A 19,356-nucleotide genomic window follows, 5' to 3' on the forward strand; every position below is an offset into this window, starting at 1 on the left:
GAACTTTCCGAACAATTATAGCATGCATTTTCCAAAAAAAAATCGTCATATCTTAACCTCTTAATCGAACAATTATAGTACGCATTTTCAAAAAAATTTCCATATCTCAGTCCCAGAGACGAACAGCGACATTCATATCAAATTTCCGGATTTAAGCTTTATTGCTTCACCCAATACCAATGTTTGCACTATTTAGTACTTTTCGTACAATTATAGTAAAAATTTTTAAAACGGAAAATTTAATGTGAAATTTTAGGATTCAGCCTTTAGTTTCCACCTTTACCAAATTTAGTACCAGTACCTACAATTAAAGTACACATATCCGAAACCAGCTCATTTTCCACCACCAACCACAGACACAAACAATGACATCTATATCAAATTTCAGGATTTCAGCTCTACTCCTTCACCCAATATCACATTTAATACTATTTGGTACTTTTCGTACAATGATAGTACACATTTCTAAAACTATCTCCATATCTCAGATGTCAACAGTGATCTTAATATCAAATTTCAGGATTGCAGTAATATTCACCATTACCAGATTTAGTACCATTTAGTACAATTATAATACACATATCCAAAATCAGGCTCCTTCTCGCAACCACAGACACCAACAGCGGCATTTATATCAAATTTCCGGATTTCAGCTTTATTACTTCAACAAATACCAAATTTAGTACTATTTTGTACTTTTCGTACAATTATAGTTCAATTTTCCAAGAGCACTTATATGTATGTCTCAATCCTAGATACCAACAGAGACCTCAATATCAAATTTCGGGAATGTTAAGTTTCTCAATTCGTTCACATAATACCAAATGGCAACATTTTAGAAGTTTATTAAAATTCTAGAACTTTTCTTAACCTTAAAGTTGGAATTTCCAAGAACTCTTTTGTACATCTATCCTGCTCTCTATCAGTGACTCTCACTTAAAATTTCCTTTAAGAACGAATTATCAAAAACCCAGTCTTATCACATACGCATCAAAACTGACCCTCATGCAAAACTTCAAGATTCTAGCTTTATCCGTTTAGTTTGGGCGATGATTTTCAGTCAGTCAGTCTGTTATTTCACTTCACATATCGGCCAACTCCTTCTGGTACCTCCTCCACAAAAGGTAATTTCAATGAAAATAAATAGAAAGAGAAAAGATGATCCGAATTTGCTCCAACTTTGCAAATCCTAATATTTCCGCCACTGCTAGGTCAGGTACGAAAAAGGACAATATCGGTGCACTCCATCAGGTACCTTCCCCAAAAGGGGTTAAAATTTTGAATAATTACAACCCTTATAAAATGTGATGTAAAAGTCCGATTGTCTTCAAATTTCACACAGCACAATACTTTTATTAACCCAAGGTCTGGTGCCAAGATGGAGTATATCGGCCCACTCCTTCTGGTACCTACCCCACAAAAGGTCGAAATTTGGAATAAACATTGAGCTCATAAAACGCGATATTAATATCTGATTCCAGTAAGACTTGGCACATCTGTGAATATTTCTATCAACACAGGATCTGTTATAAAAACGGTAGAGATCGAGCCATTTCTTCAGGTACCTCCCCCACAAAGGGTCAAAGTTTTGAATAACCAAAACGTTTATAAAATTCGAAATGAGCATCAGATCTCTTTATATTTCACACATCCCATTATTTATACTAACACAAGATCTGCTATGAAGATGGAATATGTCGGTTCACTCCTTCTGGTACCTCCCCCACAAAGGGTCCAAATTTTAAATATCAATGAAGTGCATAAAACACGAAATTAACATCCGATTCCATTTAGACTTGGCACATCTCAATATTTCTATCAACACATGATCTGTTATAAAGATGGTAGATATCGAACCATTTCTTTTGGTACCTACCCCAAAAAGGGTCAAAATTTTGAATAAACAAAACGATCATAAAATCCGTAATAAGCAACCGGTTCCATTCAAATTTCGCACATCCAAACATGTTTGTTAACGCAAGATCTGTTATGAAGATGCTAGATATTTTTGAACCCCTTCTGGTACCTTACCACAAAGAGTCACAATTTTCAATACTTATACAGGGTGAGATGAAAAAACTGCAACCACCTTCAGACTGCTGTTATTTTTAAGCCACTCGTCCGACAGTTGTTAAAAGTATCCCAGTGACATCTCATTATATCTATTACAAGCGAACAAAAGCATTTTGGTGAGAATTTTCCAGAAAAAAAGTTATTCGCGTTGGAATTCAAGCGTGGTAGTGTAATTTTATTATATTTTGCGGGAAAACCACAAGTGGCTATCGTTAGAGCACTCCAGCATTTACATATGAATAAATCTTTTGTGTCTCGTACCATCGCTCGTTACCGGGATTCTGGTACCGGTAGCGTAGCCCGACGTCAAGGAAGTGGACGGAAAAAAACAGCAACATCAGCAGAAATGGTTCGAAAAGTAAAGAAGAGACTTGATCGAAACCCGTGTCGCAGTGGCCGAAAAATGGTTCGTGAGCTGAACATAGCGCATTATTCCATTCGGCAAATATTAAAAAATTATCTCGGGGTAATGCCATTGAAATTCTAAAAAGTGCAAGAACTTACACCGCAACAGAAAGAACAAAAATAGGCTCAAAAGAACCAAAGAGTTGCTTCGCTTGGCGGAAAGTGGTGAAATGCCGAATTTGGTTTTCTCCGATGAGAAAACATTCGTTGTCCAGCAGTTTGTAAACAAACAAAATGATCCGCTCGTGTTTACTTGCCAAAGAGGTCAGCTGAAAATGTGCACCTTCGGTTGGCCACCAGAACTCAAGCGCCGGCCATGGTGATGGTGTGGGCCGCCATAACAGTCGATGATTGCACTCCGCTCGTATTAATCGACCGTGGCATCAGAATAAATGCCGAATATTATCGCAAAAATATTCTGGAGGTAGTGTTAAAGCCTTGGGCACGCAAACATTTTGGCCGCAGACCTTGGTCGCAGCACGCGCCACCCAAGAATGGTTACAAAATAAAGTTCCTCGCTTAATTTCCAGCGCACAATGGCCTCTACGAAATCTCCGAATACCAATCCGTTGGACTAATGTGTCTGGAGTATTTTGGAAAGCAAGGTTGTCACTAAAAAGTACCAAAGTTTCGATCACCTCAAGCAAGCGCTTCGCCGGAAATAGACCAAAATACCGCAGAGCAACATTCGGGCAGCGTGTGACGGTTGCATTGTCCGTTTTAAGGCCATAATTCGGTGACCATTTCGAACAAATCTAAACTTACTTTGAAATTTGATGCTATTTCCGAGATTTTTGGTTTCATTCAATAAAATTTAAGAAAAAATGTGAAAATTATTGCGTTTGATTTTGTTGCAGTTTTTTTATATCATCCTGCAAGTATATTTCATATTGGAGGTAATAAAAATATTGCGACGTGCCAAGTCTGGACTAAATTGTGCCCATACCAGTCAATTTAGTCCAGACCTGGCACGTCGCAATATATTTATTACCTCCAATATGAAATATACAAATTAGGTCCACTTATTCGGAACCTACTTCGCAGAGAGTCAATAGTTTGAATAATTTTTATACCCTACACCACAAGGTGGTCAGGGTATTATGTCTTTGTGCTTTTTTTTGTAACAGGCAAAAGGAAACGAGATAGACCCATAGTTCCTTTGATGATCTGCATAGAATCACATTTTGAGTCGATTTATGCATGTCCGTCCCTCTGTACATGTATTTTTGTAAACAAAGTACAATTCGCATTTATTGCCCTATCCGGATAAAATTTTGCAAAAATCATTTGTTTGGCCCAAGGATGAACCCTATTGAAATTGGAGATAATCGGTGAAAATTTAGATATAGCTCCCATATATATCTTCGTCCGATTTCCCTTTTATTGTGCACCAAACGTGTAATATAAGTCCGAATAGTATAGTATTTTGCACATACAACCAAACTAGGCCTGAAAATAAGTATGCCAAATTTGTGATTTGGGTTTATGAAATTAAATTTCTTAAAAATATTTAATTCAGATTATATTAGGTCAATTTTTTTAGAATTCGTAGTATTGGCTTAAATTATTTTATATTTTATGCAACTTCATAGAATGGCGCCCAACGATTTTTAATTTTAATTTTTAAAATTAATTTTTATCAAAATTATTATTATCCATTAATTTTTAGCGCCATCGGAAGCATTCATCTACAAATATTTACAACCCTTTGAACTTGATTTTTTCCATGCACAGTTTACATATTATTGATCAGAATCGTTTCAGATATAGCTATAGCTCCCATATATATTGTTCATCCGTTTTGTTATTTTTGTCCTCCGCGGCCGTAATATGCACTCTGTAACAACAATATTTGGGGAAATTTATCAAATACAGCTCAGAAATACACTTTTTTAAATTTAATCGAGATCGGTTCAGATTTGGATATATCTCCCATATATAACTTCGTCCGATTTACCTTTTATTGTGCACCAAACGTCTAATATTTGCCCAAATGGAATAAAATTTGGCACTTGGCATTGGACCGAATTGAGTCTAGAAGCTAGTATGCCAAATTTGGTGAAGATCGGTTCAGATATAGCTATAGCTCCCATATATACTGTTCATCCGATTTGTTATATTTTTTACCCACAGCCGTAACATGCACTCCGTAACAACGATATTCGGGGAAATATATCAAATACAGCTCAGAAATATCTTTGCCAAATTTTATCGAGATCGGTTCCGATTTGGATATAGCTCCCATATATATCTTTATCCGATTTTAATTGTGGGCAATACAAGTCCGAATTTAAAAGATACAAATGCTTCGGCATATTTAGTCCTTTGAACTTTAAATTATAATTATAATCATAGAGTGTATGATGGAATTTTCCCATAAAAACTCTTAATTGTTATGTGGAGCTCTACTAAATTAGCAAATTGGTGTAGGTATCATAAAGTCGGCCCCGCCCGACTTTAAGACTTTCTTTACTGGTTTTAAGAAGAAAAACCTAATTACTTCCTACTATAGTTCATTCTAAGGCCGAACCTCTAGCCCCAATTAGAAATTTATACTTCCAAAACAAAACAAAAAAAAAATACTCAAATAATTTTTTAAATAATTTATTTTAATATATTTATTATTACAACAAAAAAAAACATACAAACATCTTAAGAACAACTAAACTGATAGCCCATGTCCAAGCAGGAACAATTAGGTAGGGTACAACGGGTACCCACAGATGGTAGCGTTGGTGGTGGTAGAGCTGGGGCCAAATGACCCTGAAATGTTATGGGAAAGGTGAGAGGAACAAACCACTTCGGATAGGCAGTTGGCGGCGATGTGGCAGTGCCACAAAGATTATTGGATAAATTCAAAGGGGGCTGGTAGTGCTGCAAAAAATTTAAATTAGATCTTAAAATCGAATGATAATCCAGTCTTAAACTTACCACATTTCCCGCCGACGAATAAACCGGCTTAAAGGCACTCTTCATGCCCGGCTCACTGCGATTCAGCAGTCCCGCATCCATCTCCCTTATATCCTTATGTTCACGAAAATTACTGGAAATATTTTCAATTGCCTTAATCAAATCCGAATCGCAACGTTTGAGAATTAATTCCAACACCGAACGTTTTCTTTGGGGAAATATTTGCATCAACATTTCAATGGCATTTTGTGAGACCTGGTGTTGGCCTTCACTGGCCATAGCAATGGGGGTTGTATTATCCTCTCTTGGTTTGTTGGCATTGTCCATGGCGGTCAAAATAATATTGGTTTTTGTTGTTTTTATTGTAGAATTATCTGATTTTGGTTTTAGGCCATTTGGCGGTTTTGTTATTTCTTCCACTTCTTCGGTTTGTTGTTGTTGTTGTTTATTTGGCAAACTTAAATCTTCGACTGTTGAAGTTTCCAGAGTTGAGTTTAGGTCGCTTGTTTTTTGTTGTTCACCGTTCAGACCAAAAATACTACCCGGAGGCAATGCATCCAATTGTTGTCCGGTCTTTGTTGCTACCAACCGCAAAGCAATGGCATCTTCGACAGCTTGCTGACGCTTCAGGGCAACCTGTTCAATCAGGAATTCATAACACAGGACATGTTGAAGACAAAGAAATGTGAGTTAGTTTTATAAATTCTTCGAAGTAATGCCTTCTTCAGGATATTGAATAAATTATATAAGTTCTAAGAAAAAGATTTTTGAAATCTACTATGATGAGATTTCCTAATAAAATATCGTGGATTTTCAAGGATTTACATGTGAAAAAGGATTTTCAGACAAGCGGATTATTCAAGGATTTTCAACCAAGAAATGTGGGTATTTTCAGAATTGTTTTCAAAGTCTTCCGGTAGATAAAAGTATTGAAAATTGTCATCCTTTGTGGGTGAGGTATCAGAAGGGGTTGGCAAATGTGTATCATCTTCACAACAGATCTTGCGTTACCAAAAATATTTGGATATGTAAAATTTGTAGAGAGTTCAGATGCTTATTTCGCTTTCTTTGAGCGTTTTGTTTTTTAAAATCTTGAACCATATGTGGGGGAGGTACCAGAAGGAGTGCGCCGATATATCCCATCTTCACAGCAGATCTTGCCTTAGTAGAAATAATGGGATGTGCAAAATTTTGCAGAAAACCGTATGCTCATTTCGAATTTTATGATCGTTTTGGTTATTCAAAACTCTGACCCTATGCGGGGGAGGTACCAGAAGTAATGGTCCGATCTCTACTATCTTTATAACAGATCTTGTGATGATGGAAATATTGAGTTGTACCAAGTCTGAATGGAATCGGATGTTAATTTCGTGTTTTATAAGCTTCATGGACATTCAAAATTTTAACCCTTTGTGGGGGAGGTACCAGAATGAGTGGACCGATATATCCCCTCTTCGCAGCAGAACTTGTGCTAGTAGAAAAAATGGGATGTATGAAATATGAAGTAAACCGATTGCTTATTTCGGATTTTAAAATCGTTTTAGTTATCCAAAATTTGGACCCTTTGTGGGGGGTTGGGAATGGTCCGATATCTACCATCTGTATAAGATGTAGATCTTGTGTTGATGGAAATATTCAGATACGCCAAGTCTAAATGGAATCGGATGTTAATTTCGTGTTTTAAAAGCTTCATGAATATTCAAAATTTTTGATCATTTGTGGGGGAGGTACCGGAAGGAGTGGACCGATATATTCAATTTTCACACCAGACCTTGAGTTAGTAAAACTATTGTGATGTGTGTAATTTGAAGAGAACCGTATGCTTATTTCGGATTTTATGATTGTTTCGATTATTCAAGATTTTGACCCTTTGTGGAGGAGGTACCAGAACAAATGATCCAATCTCTAACATCTTAATAACAGATCTTATGTGAATGGAAAGAAAAGAGACTCAAAGAGCTAAAGAGTTGCTTCGCTTGGCCGAAAGTGGTGAACTGCCGAATTTGGTTTTCTCCGATGAGAAAATATTCGTTGTCCAGCAGTTTTACTTGCCAAAGAGGTCAGCTGAAAATGTGCACCTTCGGTTGGCCACCAGAATTCAAGCGCCGGCCATGGTGATGGTGTGGGCAGCCATAACAGCCGATGGTCGCTCTCCGCTCCTATTAATCGACCGTGGCATCAGAATAAATTCCAAATATTATCTCGAAAATATTCTGAAGGGTGTATTAAAGCCTTGGGCACGCAAACATTTTGGCCGAAGACTTTGGACATTTCAACAGGGCTCAGCACCATTTCAGAATGGTTACAAAAAGAGTTTCCTCGCTACATTTCCACCGCACAATGGCCATCAAAATCTCCGGATACCAATCCGTTGGACTATTGTGTCTGGAGAATTTTGGAAAGCAAGGTTGGCACTAAAAATATCAAAGTGTCGATCACTTCAAGCAAGTGCTTCGCCGAGTATGGGCCAAGATCACAGGGCCAAGACCACAGAGCAACATTCGGGCAGCTTCTGACGGTTTCATTGGCCGTTTGCAGGCCGTAATTCATGCCAAAAATGACCAATTCGAACAAATCTAAACTTATTCTAAAATTTGATGCAATTTGCGACTTTTTTTGCTTTCAATGAATAAAATTGAAAAAAAAATGTAAAAATTATGGCGTTTGACTTTGTTGCAGTTTATTTATCACACTCTGTATATAATCTCTCTAGCCATGTGGCTGAGGGTACAAAAATCCATAATTCTTGGTCAGAAGTTTTTCAAAATACCACGATTCGAGGACTTCTTGAAACATATTTTTTATAAAATCAACAATTCCTAACCAAGGAAATGCATATCTTTAAAAATCCAGTTTTCCAGGAAGTTCTTGAAAAAAAAATCGAGACGTGGAGTATTTTGGAATGCATTACCCCCTGGTAAACATTACCATCGTTCTCCACTAATAAACAAACGTTGTTTTTATAAAAACAACAATAAAGGGATTAAGCCTGACCATTTTGCAACAACAAAATACTATGGTATCCCGAACAAACAAAGCCAACACGATTCGGAAAATATTATTTTAAAATCCACGTCTTTTGGTCAAAAATATATTGAAAAATATTGCTCATTATTCTTGAGCAGGAAGTAGTTGAAATGTATTTAGGAAATATTAATTTTCTGGAAGTCCTTGAAAACTTTTTAAATCCGCGACTATTTAACAGGTAAATCTTAGAGAAAACTCACGATTCTTGGATTAGAAATTATTTTTAAAAATTTCATTATTCTGGCCATGGAAGTTTTATAAAAGATCCTAGATTTTTGGCCAGGAAGCTATTAAATAATCCTTTATTCTTGGCTAGGAATTTCTTGAATATAATTTTAAAATATATACAATTTTTTCCTAGAAAATTTTGAAAATATATTTTGAAACTGTTCACAAATTTTCGCCAGGATTTTCTATACAAAAAAAAAACTAAAAATTCGTAAATTTTTTGCCAGGATTCCTTACAAGATTTTTCTCAATTTTTCAATTTCAATTTCACAATTTTTGTGAAAAAAAAAAATATTTAACACCCTACGGTTTCTTCCCGGAATTTCTTAAAAAAATGCAATAAAATAATTTTTTTAAACAGGAAGGAATTGAAAATTAAATTTCAAATTCTTTTCTTAAATTAAAAAAATCCGATAATTCGCAAGGAAATTACAAAAATATTTAAAAAATCTTTTTTTGAAAAATTAAAATAAAATCATTTTTTTGAAAAATTAAAAATAAATCGGTCAGGAAGTTATTAAAAATTAAATTCCCGACTCTTGGCAAGGACATTTTAATAATATTTAAAAAAGAATCTTTTAAAAATTAAAAAAAAAATCTTTTTTTTTTTGGAAAAAAAAAACATAAATATATTTTTATATAAATGTAGTTTTTTTAAACTGGAAGGTATTAAAAATTAAATTTCCGATTCTTACCATCGTTTTTTTTTTGAAAAATTAAAAAAAAAAACTTTTTTTGAAAAAAAATTCCTTTTTTTAAAAATTTAAAAAAAAAATCTTTTTCTTTTGAAAAAAATATATATTTTTATATTAAAATATTTTTTTTTAAACAGAAAGGCATTATAAATTAAATTTTTCAATTCTTTCTTTGAAAAATTAAAAAAAACCTTTTTTTTGAAAAAAAAATCTTTTTTTTGGAAAAAAATCCTTTTTTTAAAAAAATCCTTCAAAAAAAGAGTTCCATAAATAGTAGAAAAACATCTGTCAAGATATGTGGTTTCCGTGTAAACGCAAAGCTGCCAAATCCAATCAATTACACACTACTAGCCCCCTGTGTTTATCCCCCGACCCGTATTTAAACAATCACTGGAGACAATTGAAATTAATATGCCAAACATGAGGAGTTTATCTTTAACCGGGTGTTAAAACATAATATCTCCACTCCTTCCCCTTACCCCCAACCCCCGCCTAAATACCCTAATCCACCACAACATTGCCTTTAATTCAAATGATTATCCTCAAGGCTGTGTTGGGGGCGGGGGGGAGACAAATAAAAATATAGTGTAGTTTTGTTGTATTTGTAACGTGACCTTTCGTCAAAAAAAATCCTTGCATTCCCCAAAGAACACTTGTGCAAACAGCGTCAGTGGAGACGACAAAAACGGTGGGAGAGGGGGTGAACTAGAAACTATGGTTTATTTGTTAAGTTTGTTGCTCAGAAATGTTGTTTGCACTTTTGTTTGTGTTGCTGTTGCTATTGTTGTTGTGGTGAAAAACTTGTTGGTTCCAATGCATTTTGTTTTTGGGAAACATAATGCCGCCGGTTATGGTGTCAACTTTTTCTACTTCTTCTTCATTTCCCTCTCTCCACCCACAGAGAGATATAGATTGACATGAACTCATCTCTCCAACATGATGAAACATTTATATTTACATTTGTTTTGATTTAATATCATCAATTCATATTAGGAAAATCTGGAGAGGGGTAAAATGCCTGACACTCACCTCCATTTTCAAGAAGTTTTCGACATTTCCTCACATAAACTTGATAAGATATCTTGCCAAAGGAAAAGGAAATTTTGTGTCTTTTCCCCTTGGGGTATATTTACTTAATCAATTACGTTCGCTGCATTTCGAAACAGAAGTCAAAGAAAGTCGACTACTAGTATTTTTTTTCTTTTTTGGAAAAAAAACTGATAAAATTAACATCAACCCATGATGAAGGATGTGTTCTTTGTTTTCTTCTCATTTGTAAAGGTAATTGAAATTAATATGTAGAGGGGTATTTGTAATTTTATGTTCTAGAGTAGATTCCGGGAGTTAACCTCATTGCAAATAAGATATGGATATCATATCAGACGATGTGGGTTTTACATATGTACAGGGTGAGAAAAAAACTGCAACAAAGTCAAACGCCATAATTTTTACATTTTTTTTAAATTTTATTAAATGAAAGCAAAAACAAGTATAAAAACTGTAAGTTAGGCCTGGCCGAACTTTGAATACCCTCCACCTTTTGCAACGAATTTGGAAATTTTCAAAAAATAAAATCCTTAAAAAATTTTGTTAAAATTTAAAAATACCGAATGTAGCCGTTATATTGGGGTCTATACGACGTGGACCCCAACATACATAGGCATTGTTTGTCTTGAGTCATTTCCATATTCAAATTCGAAACTTGAAATAAACGGTGAATAATATAACTAAAATCATCAAAATGTCGTATATATCGTATATAGGGAGGTACTGTTCGGAGCTGTGCGAAGACCTGGACCAGCATAGACAAGTTTCTGTCACAGGCTGTAGCATCCATTTCGAACTTCAAATACCAAATTTTAAAACAATTCCGGTGAATAATGACTCTAAAATCATCAAAATACTGAATATAGGGAGGTACTGATATATGGGGCCTAAACGAAGTTCTGGACCTGCATAGACAATTTTCTGTCACAGACTGTAATTCCAGTTACGAACTCTAATTAAGTAATTTGAAACAATTCCGGGGAATAATGTCTCTAAAATCATCTAAACACCCAATATCGGGAGGTACCATTATATGAGGGCTATACAAAGACGTGGACCTACATGGCCCATTTTCTGTCTTAGGATATAGTATCCATTACGAACTTCAAATACCAAAATTGAAACAATTCCGGTAAATAATGTCGCTAAAATCATCAAAATACCAAATATCGGGGCTTCCGTTATATAAGGGCTATACGGACCTGCACAGACAATTTTCTTTCATAGGCTGTAGTATCCATTACGAACTTCAAATGCGAAATTTGGAACAATTCCGGTAAATAATGTCGCTAAAATCATCAAAATACCGCATATCGGGAGGTATCGTCATATGGGGGCTATACGAAGACGTGGACCTACATGGCCCATTTTCTGTCTTAAGCCGTAGTGTTTATTATGAACTTTAAATATTAATTTTGAAACAATTCCGGTAAATAATGTCGCTAAAATCATCAAAATATCGAATATCGGGAGGCGCCTTTATATGGGGACTATACCAAAACGTGGACCTACATGGTCCATTTTCAATACCAAAAGTCCTGCAGACATAATACACATTTGAGTACAATTTTATCAACCTACTTCATTTCGTTCGGAAGCTAGAGTGATTTCTACAGACGAACAGACGGACGGACATCGCTAAATCCACTTAGAATTTTACGCTGATCAAGAATATATATACTTTGTGGGGTCTAAAATGTGTATTTCGAGGTGTTACAAACGGAATGACAAACTTACTATGGTGGAGGGTATAAAAACTGCAACAAAGTCAAACCCCATAATCTATATATATAAAAATCAATTGTTGTTTGTTGGTAACGGAATCAGTTGAAAACGACTGGACCGATTTGCATAATTTTTTGTACAAACGTTTGTCATACTCTGATTTAGGTTTTTAAAGAAAAAAATATTGACCACGCCTCCTTTGACGCCCACTATTTCGATTTATCTAAAATCCTTATATTTCCCAAATAAACAAGATATTAGTTTAAAAATTATTACACGAGAAACTGTTGACTTTCCCTCCAACCCTAAGTATTTGTTTGGGGGCTGAGGAACTGACCACGCATACTTTATAATCTATCTATACATCTATATATATAAATGAAAGTTGTGTTAGTTACTACGCTTATAACTTAAGAACCGCTGAACTGATTTTAATGATTCATACAAATTCGGAATTGTCTCTTATCCGAAAAGGATAATATCCAAAAAAATCGCGTAAAAATGTGATATTTTCATTTTGACTTTTTGTGTACAATAGTAATGTTTTATTTTTCATGATTTTTTTTTTCATTTTGACTTACTTTTTTCGAATGTACATTTGTAGTGTTTTTTATATTTTGTTTTTGAATTCGAATATTAATACCAATTTATTTAATTGACTTGATTTCTTGAGAACTGAAATTGGTGTCGGGTTACATGAAAGTGTATTACCGAATTATGGGTGGCGAAACGGAATAGATGATATCGAAATAATTTAAAACTGTCACACCAAAGTTAAAAGATAATTACTTTTCCAAAATCTTTAAAAAAATCACGAAAAAAGAGATCTCATTGCAAAAATTCTCAAATCGGAAAAAATCGATAAAAAAATGTTAATGGAATCGAATTTTAAAATAATAGTACATTCTATAGACAAACTTTGTAAGGATCTTTAAACATTTGCTGTAAAAAATCAGCGAACAAGTTGAAGATATTTTCAATTTGTTATTCTTCTTTTGTCATTTTTTTTTTAATTTGTATTATCATATTGAATTCAGTGGATTTTTTGTGAACAAAATAAATAATAATTTTTCAGTATATAAAATTTTTCACCAAAAAAATGAAATAATTGCGAAATACGATGGTAACTGACATCTACCTTTCAACTCCAGGGCCTACATCGTGCTTCATCTTGAAGATGCGAAGACATTTAAACAAACAAAAATGACCGAAAAAGACTAATGGGTCTTATTTCAAAGTGTGGCCCTACTTCTTTCATGTGACAATAATCCGTCCAATGAGAGCCCAAAATGCAAAAATTTTTGGGAGTGCAATCAGTAAAATACCAAATATAAAGGGTGCAAAATAGTAGAGCGAATGGGACTTTTACTAAGAAAAGGATTTCTATCCTTCCAGAAATTCTTCCTGAACATTTAAGATACCTTAAATTGCTTTTGCAGGTCATGATATCGATCATAAATAACCATCGTATGATTTAAGCCATTTTTGGAGTCTTGGCCACTTTCTTCTATTTTTGGCCCTTATTTGGCATCTTTGTTTCTAAGGGTTTAGAGAACCTCTTCGCATAAAATTTTCGGAGTAAGGCCCATATTGGTCTTGACCACTAAAAAATTGTATTTATCCTACCCTGGGGTAAGGAACCATCGTACAGATAATTGCCACATAGAAATTTATTCATGTAAAGTCCCCACATTGGAGTATCCCCAAGTCCACTTTCACATCTAATGTGTGGTCAGAAAAGAAAAATGTGTATTCTATTGAATTTGTAACCCCCAAGAGAATATTGGTTGGGAAAGTAGATTTGGGATATACATCTATATGAAATAAATTGTGAAAACATGAATAAATTACAAATATAAGAAAGTAGGACGGGACCGAATTTTTGTCGAATCGTCATTAAATTATACTATGATGAAAAATATGGACTTTATGGGGTCTCCAACTTACAATTTAAATGACAAATAAAATTAGTTCCCTTATTACGGTAATGGGTGTAAAATAGTATTTATATTTTACTATTCTGAATCAGTCTGACCTCAATTATGAGGTGGATAAAACTATTTTTACTTATTTAAATCATGTGATTTTTTTCACTTTGACATGCTATGTTGTTCTGCTATATTTTCGATTTGGCCTCTATTTGTCGTCTTGGATTGTAAGGGGTAAAGAAAGTTTTCAATGTAGGTCGATGTTTCGCATTTTACCATATTTCAAAGGATTTGGCTAAAAATGTGTTTTTGGGGGTGAAAGTCTTACACAAAAATTTCAACATATCTACAAATTTTAGAATTTTCTCCATGTAATAGTACCCCCTCAAGTCCACCTTTTGGCGGACAAACAGACCGACATGGTTAGGGGGACTTATGAGTGCACAATCTGAGGTGCTAATGGGTTTAAAAAAGTAATAAACTTTGCCTATTCTTAAATCAATTAGCCCTCAATTATGAGGTGTACAAAGTACAGTAAATTCCAAATTACTGCTCATTTGACTAAAAATTAAAAACTAATCGACCAGTACGTGAACATTTATAACATTCATATCTTTGAATAATTATGCTTTGACAAATATGCATAATAGACAAAAACTACGGGCCGGCAACGCGGACCGGGCCAGCTAGTTTTTATATATATTTTTTTTAAATTTTATTGAATGAAATCCAAAAGTGTCGGAAATACCATCAAATTTTAGAATAAGTTTAGATTTGGTCGAATTGGTCATGTTTGGCACGAATTATGGCCTTCAAACGGATGGATGAAACTGTCACAAGCTGCCCAAATGGTGCTCTGCGGTATTTTGGCCCATTCCCGGCGAAGTGCTTTGTTGAGGTGATTGACACTTTGGTATTTTTAAGTGCCAACCTTGCTTTCCAAAGTACTCCAGACACAATAGTCCAACGGTTTGGTATCCGGAGATTTGGTGGTGGCCATTGTGCGCTGGAAATGATGCGAGGTACCGCATTTTGTAACCATTCTTGGGTGGCGCGTGTGCTGAGTGCGATAGTGCAGAGTCCTGTTGGAATATCCTAGGTCTGCGGCCAAAATGTTTGCGTGCCCAAGGCTTTTGAAACACCCACCAGAATTTTTTCGTGATAATATTCGGCTTTTATTCTGATGTCACAGTCTATTAATACGAGCGGAGAGCGACCATCGGCTGTTATGGCGGCCCACACCATCACCATGGCCGGCGCTTGAGTTCTTTTTTATCTGGTGGCCAACCGAAGGTGCACATCATTTTGTTTTTTTTACAAACTGCTGGACAACGAATGTTTTCTCATCGGAGAAAACCAAATTCGGCAGTTCACAACCTTCGGTCAAGTGAAGCAACTCTTTAGCTCTTTTGAGACTCTCTGTTGCGGTGTAAGTTCTTACACTTTTTGGAATTTCAATGGCTTTACCCAGAGCTCATTTCTCAATGTTTGCCGAATAATGAGATATGTTCGGCTCACGAGCCATTTTTCGCCATTTTCACTGCGACACGAGTTTCGATCAAGTCGCTTCTTTACTTTTCAAACCATTTCTGCTGATGTTGCTGTTTTCTTCCGTCCACTTCCTTGACGTCGGGCTACGCTACCAGAGACACAAAATATTTATTCACATTTAAATGCTGGAGTTCTCTAACGATAGCCACTAGTGGTTTTCCAGCCAAAAATATAAAGAAGTCACACTATCACGCTTGAATTCCATCACGAATAACTTTTTTTCTGGAAAATTCTCAACAAAATGCTATTGTACGCTTGTAAACAATATAATGAGCTATCACTGGAATAATTTTAACAGCGGTCGGGCGAGTGGCTTAGAAATGACAGCAGTCTGAAGTTGATTGCAGTTTTTTTCATCTCACCCGTATATCTGTCTGTAAAACCGATCGATACTTTTTAACTTGTTTTTTTTTTATGTACCCAAGGTTATTTAAAGGACCATAAAAGAGCTGGAGGGAGTACCTTCAGCCAGTCCATAAGGAAAGACATCTTCCTGGACCGTTCTCACTTGTCGTTCTACCAAATATTGACGTTCACATTTTTATTGGTGCTGTAATTTACCTACAAATGACATAATGAAAACCACCAATATTATTGGAGCACAATCTAGAACGGACTGGAACAACTTCTGCAGGAAAGTGGTTGTTTTCAGTTTGTTCCAGGACACAGTGAAACTAGGTGGCATAGGAAAAATTGTGGAAATAGACGAGAGTAAAATTGGAAGAAGAAAATTCATTAGAGGACATTGAATAGAGGGCCAGTAGGTTTTTGGATGAGTGGAGAGAGGATCCAATAAATGTTTAATATTACGGTGAAAGAGAGGAGAAGAGAAATAAACAAGTAAAAAAGCAGCTCAGTTCGGAAAATACCGCTCAAATGAAAATTTTTATATGAGGGCTATACGAAGACGTGGTGCTGCATAAGCATTTTTTTGTGATAGGCTGTAGTAACGATTCAGAACTTCAAATACGAAGTTCGACACAATTCCGGTGAATAATGTCGCTAATATCATCAAAATACCGAATAAAGGGAGGTACCGTTGTATGGAGACTAAACTAAGACGTGGACCTGCATAGACAATTTTGCGTCACAGGTTTTAGTACCCATTGCGAACTTCAAATACAAAATTTGAATTTCAGATAATTCCATTAAAAAATGTGGCTAAAATCATCAAAATGTCGAATGTCGATATACGATATCGTAGACCGATTTAGCCCATCTTCGAATTTGACCTGCCTGTGGACAAAAGACAGATCGGTGCAAAATGCAAAATACTATGTATAATGGAGGGTTTGAAAAATATATTCCTCCGGAAACTATTATAGTCTCAGATTGTTGGAAGATATGTTTTTATAAGACCTATTAAAATATTTGTCGGAGGAGAGCTATACCCACTATAAGTTTAATTATTTATTGCATTTTAGGGACGTCAAAAGGTGTTTCGGCCGAGGCTTGAGAATGCTGGTAGAGAATCAGTAGGTTTTTGGATGAGTGGAGAGAGGCTTCAATGAATGTTTTATTGTCCCGGTGAAAGAGAAGAGGAGAAAAATAAAAAATATATTCCTCCGGGAACAATTATAGTCTCAGATTGTTGGAAGGTATGTTTTTATAAGACCCATTAAAATACAAGTAATAATATTTGTCGGAGGTGGGCTATATCACCCATAAGGGGAATCATTCATTTCATTTTATGGACATCGGAAGCTGTTTCGACCGAGTCTTGAAAAATTCTCCTCAGAATATCTCCAACACCGGCTACGCGAACCAAAGATTTTCTAAATTTGATAATTCGTTTAGTATCTTTCCGTACTCTTTACGCTCATTTACATATCCCTACCACTCTCTACTCCAGGGTTGTATTTTGCTCTCCAGATAAAATTCTAAATGGCAACGCTGCTTTTCACATGAACCGGCATAAGGGCTATCATTCATTGTATTTTGTGGACTCTCACTCCTTGCATTTTATGGACTCGGTTTCAGCCGAGTCTTGAGAAGGCTGGTTGAGAGTCAGTAGGTCTTTGGATGAGTGGGGAGGCTACAATGAATGTTTTTTTATTCCGGTGAAAGAAAGAAGGGGAGAAATAAAAAAAATTGGTTCCTCCGGGAAATATTATAGTCTCTGATTGTTGTAAGGTATGTTTATATAAGACCCATTAAAATACAAGTTATATTTTTCGGAGGAGGGCTATACCCACCATGAGTTTAATTATTTATTGCATTTTATGGACGTCGGAAGTAGTTTCGGCCGAGGCTTGATAATTTCTCCCCTGAGTATGGGAGAGTACATAAACGATTTTTTTGACTAGCTGGCTTTTTCGTAGAGAAACAAAGAAGTTTTAGGTCGACTTAGTTCGATTTCTGCCCTAGGCTCTTTTGTACTTTTCCGAAGAAGTCAGTCGATGACTTAAGCTAGTCAGAAAATCATTTTATGTATTCTCACCTTATCTCCAACACCGGCTTCCCGCCTTCCAAAGTTTTTCTTTCAGAATTTTTTGTTTCTCCTGAAAGTCTAGTGTTTTAGAGAAAACAGCCTTTTCCCGTACTGAAATTTCAATTGGTGGGACCTAAGGGTGAAAGTACATAAGAAGCTTGAAGTCATGGCTAGGCATATTTTGTGACATTTCATAAAGTGAATCCAGAGCCGCACTAAAATCCTGCCATCGTTTTCCACTCTAATTTGACATTAATATGCCTAGCCATGACTTGCAACCTAATATCGTATCATCACCCTCCGAACTTTTATTCTCAGAAAGGACCCATAAGCAGCATATTGCTTCATTTTACGTATCGTAAGGTGAGAATACATAAACGCTTTTATGATTGCCTTAACCCATCGGCTGCCTTCTTCGTAAAAGAACAAAAGAGCATTAGGTTGACTTAGTTCGATTTTGGCCCTATGCTTCTTTCTCTTTTCCATAAAAGCCAGCCGATGACTTAAGCCAGCCAAAAAAGAGTTTTATGTATTCTCACCTTTAATTTTGATTCTCCATAATTTTTTTGAAATGTGAAATATTGAACACTTCCGACATTTACTCCACAATTTATGTTATATAAATCTCGCGCAACTCACCTGAGCCGCCATAATACGCTGTCGTTCGAATATCAAAACACATTTGGCACAACGGCAATTTTTATAGGTGCAATGTTTCTTGTGGCCGCGTAATTCCGAAATCCAGCCATGGTTACGACAGCGAGCACATTTGGGTACACGATTGCTGGCACTGACACCAGCCGCCACTTTAAATGGGCCACTGCCGCCATCCGCCAACAATGATTTCAAAGATTTGCGTGATTTTTTACTCATGACCGTCGCGGTTCCAACCACAGCTGCTGGTGGTGATGATGATGATGTCTCAATTTCTGTAACATTTTCTGCCGCCAACGATGTAGAACTAGAAATGCTGGCCGACATATCGAAATCAATGGTCTTTTCCATTTTTGCGTAAATTTTGAAAATGTTTCGTCCCCGGAAAACGTTTGTAACGGTTTTAAAGTTAACACGTAACTGAATTGAACGGAAACTCACTTGACAAAATGTTACAGTTTTCGATGGCCGTAACTCCCTTGGATGCTTTGTGTTGTGTTATAATGCGCATGCTCAGGAAAAAAATTGAGGATAATGGGAAAGGAAATCATGTAGCTTTTAGTGGTTTTGGATTTTACGTTACGTTACGGTTTTGGATTTTTGTTACAAGGACGACTTTTTTGCTACTTTACGTATTTTGTAAAGAGAGAGCAAAATAAACTGGCAACGCCCCTGTCATTCC

The 19,356-nt window shown here is 35.7% G+C and overlaps 1 protein-coding gene across 1 annotated transcript; it reads right to left on the bottom strand.

Annotated features, from left to right (window-relative positions):
* Positions 1–5,130: 5,130 nt before the first annotated feature.
* On the bottom strand, positions 5,131–19,025 carry LOC131805385 (doublesex- and mab-3-related transcription factor A2-like). The gene is made up of 4 exons (XM_059128487.1): positions 18,660–19,025; positions 5,763–6,024; positions 5,410–5,648; positions 5,131–5,352 (listed from the first exon to the last, which is right to left on the bottom strand). Exons 1-4 carry the CDS (start codon positions 19,023–19,025, stop codon positions 5,131–5,133), a joined length of 1,089 nt encoding a protein of 362 aa, XP_058984470.1.
* Positions 19,026–19,356: the final 331 nt, after the last annotated feature.

This window comes from Musca domestica, unplaced genomic scaffold (assembly GCF_030504385.1).
Source record: "Musca domestica strain aabys unplaced genomic scaffold, Musca_domestica.polishedcontigs.V.1.1 535, whole genome shotgun sequence".
Classification (NCBI taxonomy): Eukaryota; Metazoa; Arthropoda; class Insecta; order Diptera; family Muscidae; genus Musca; species Musca domestica.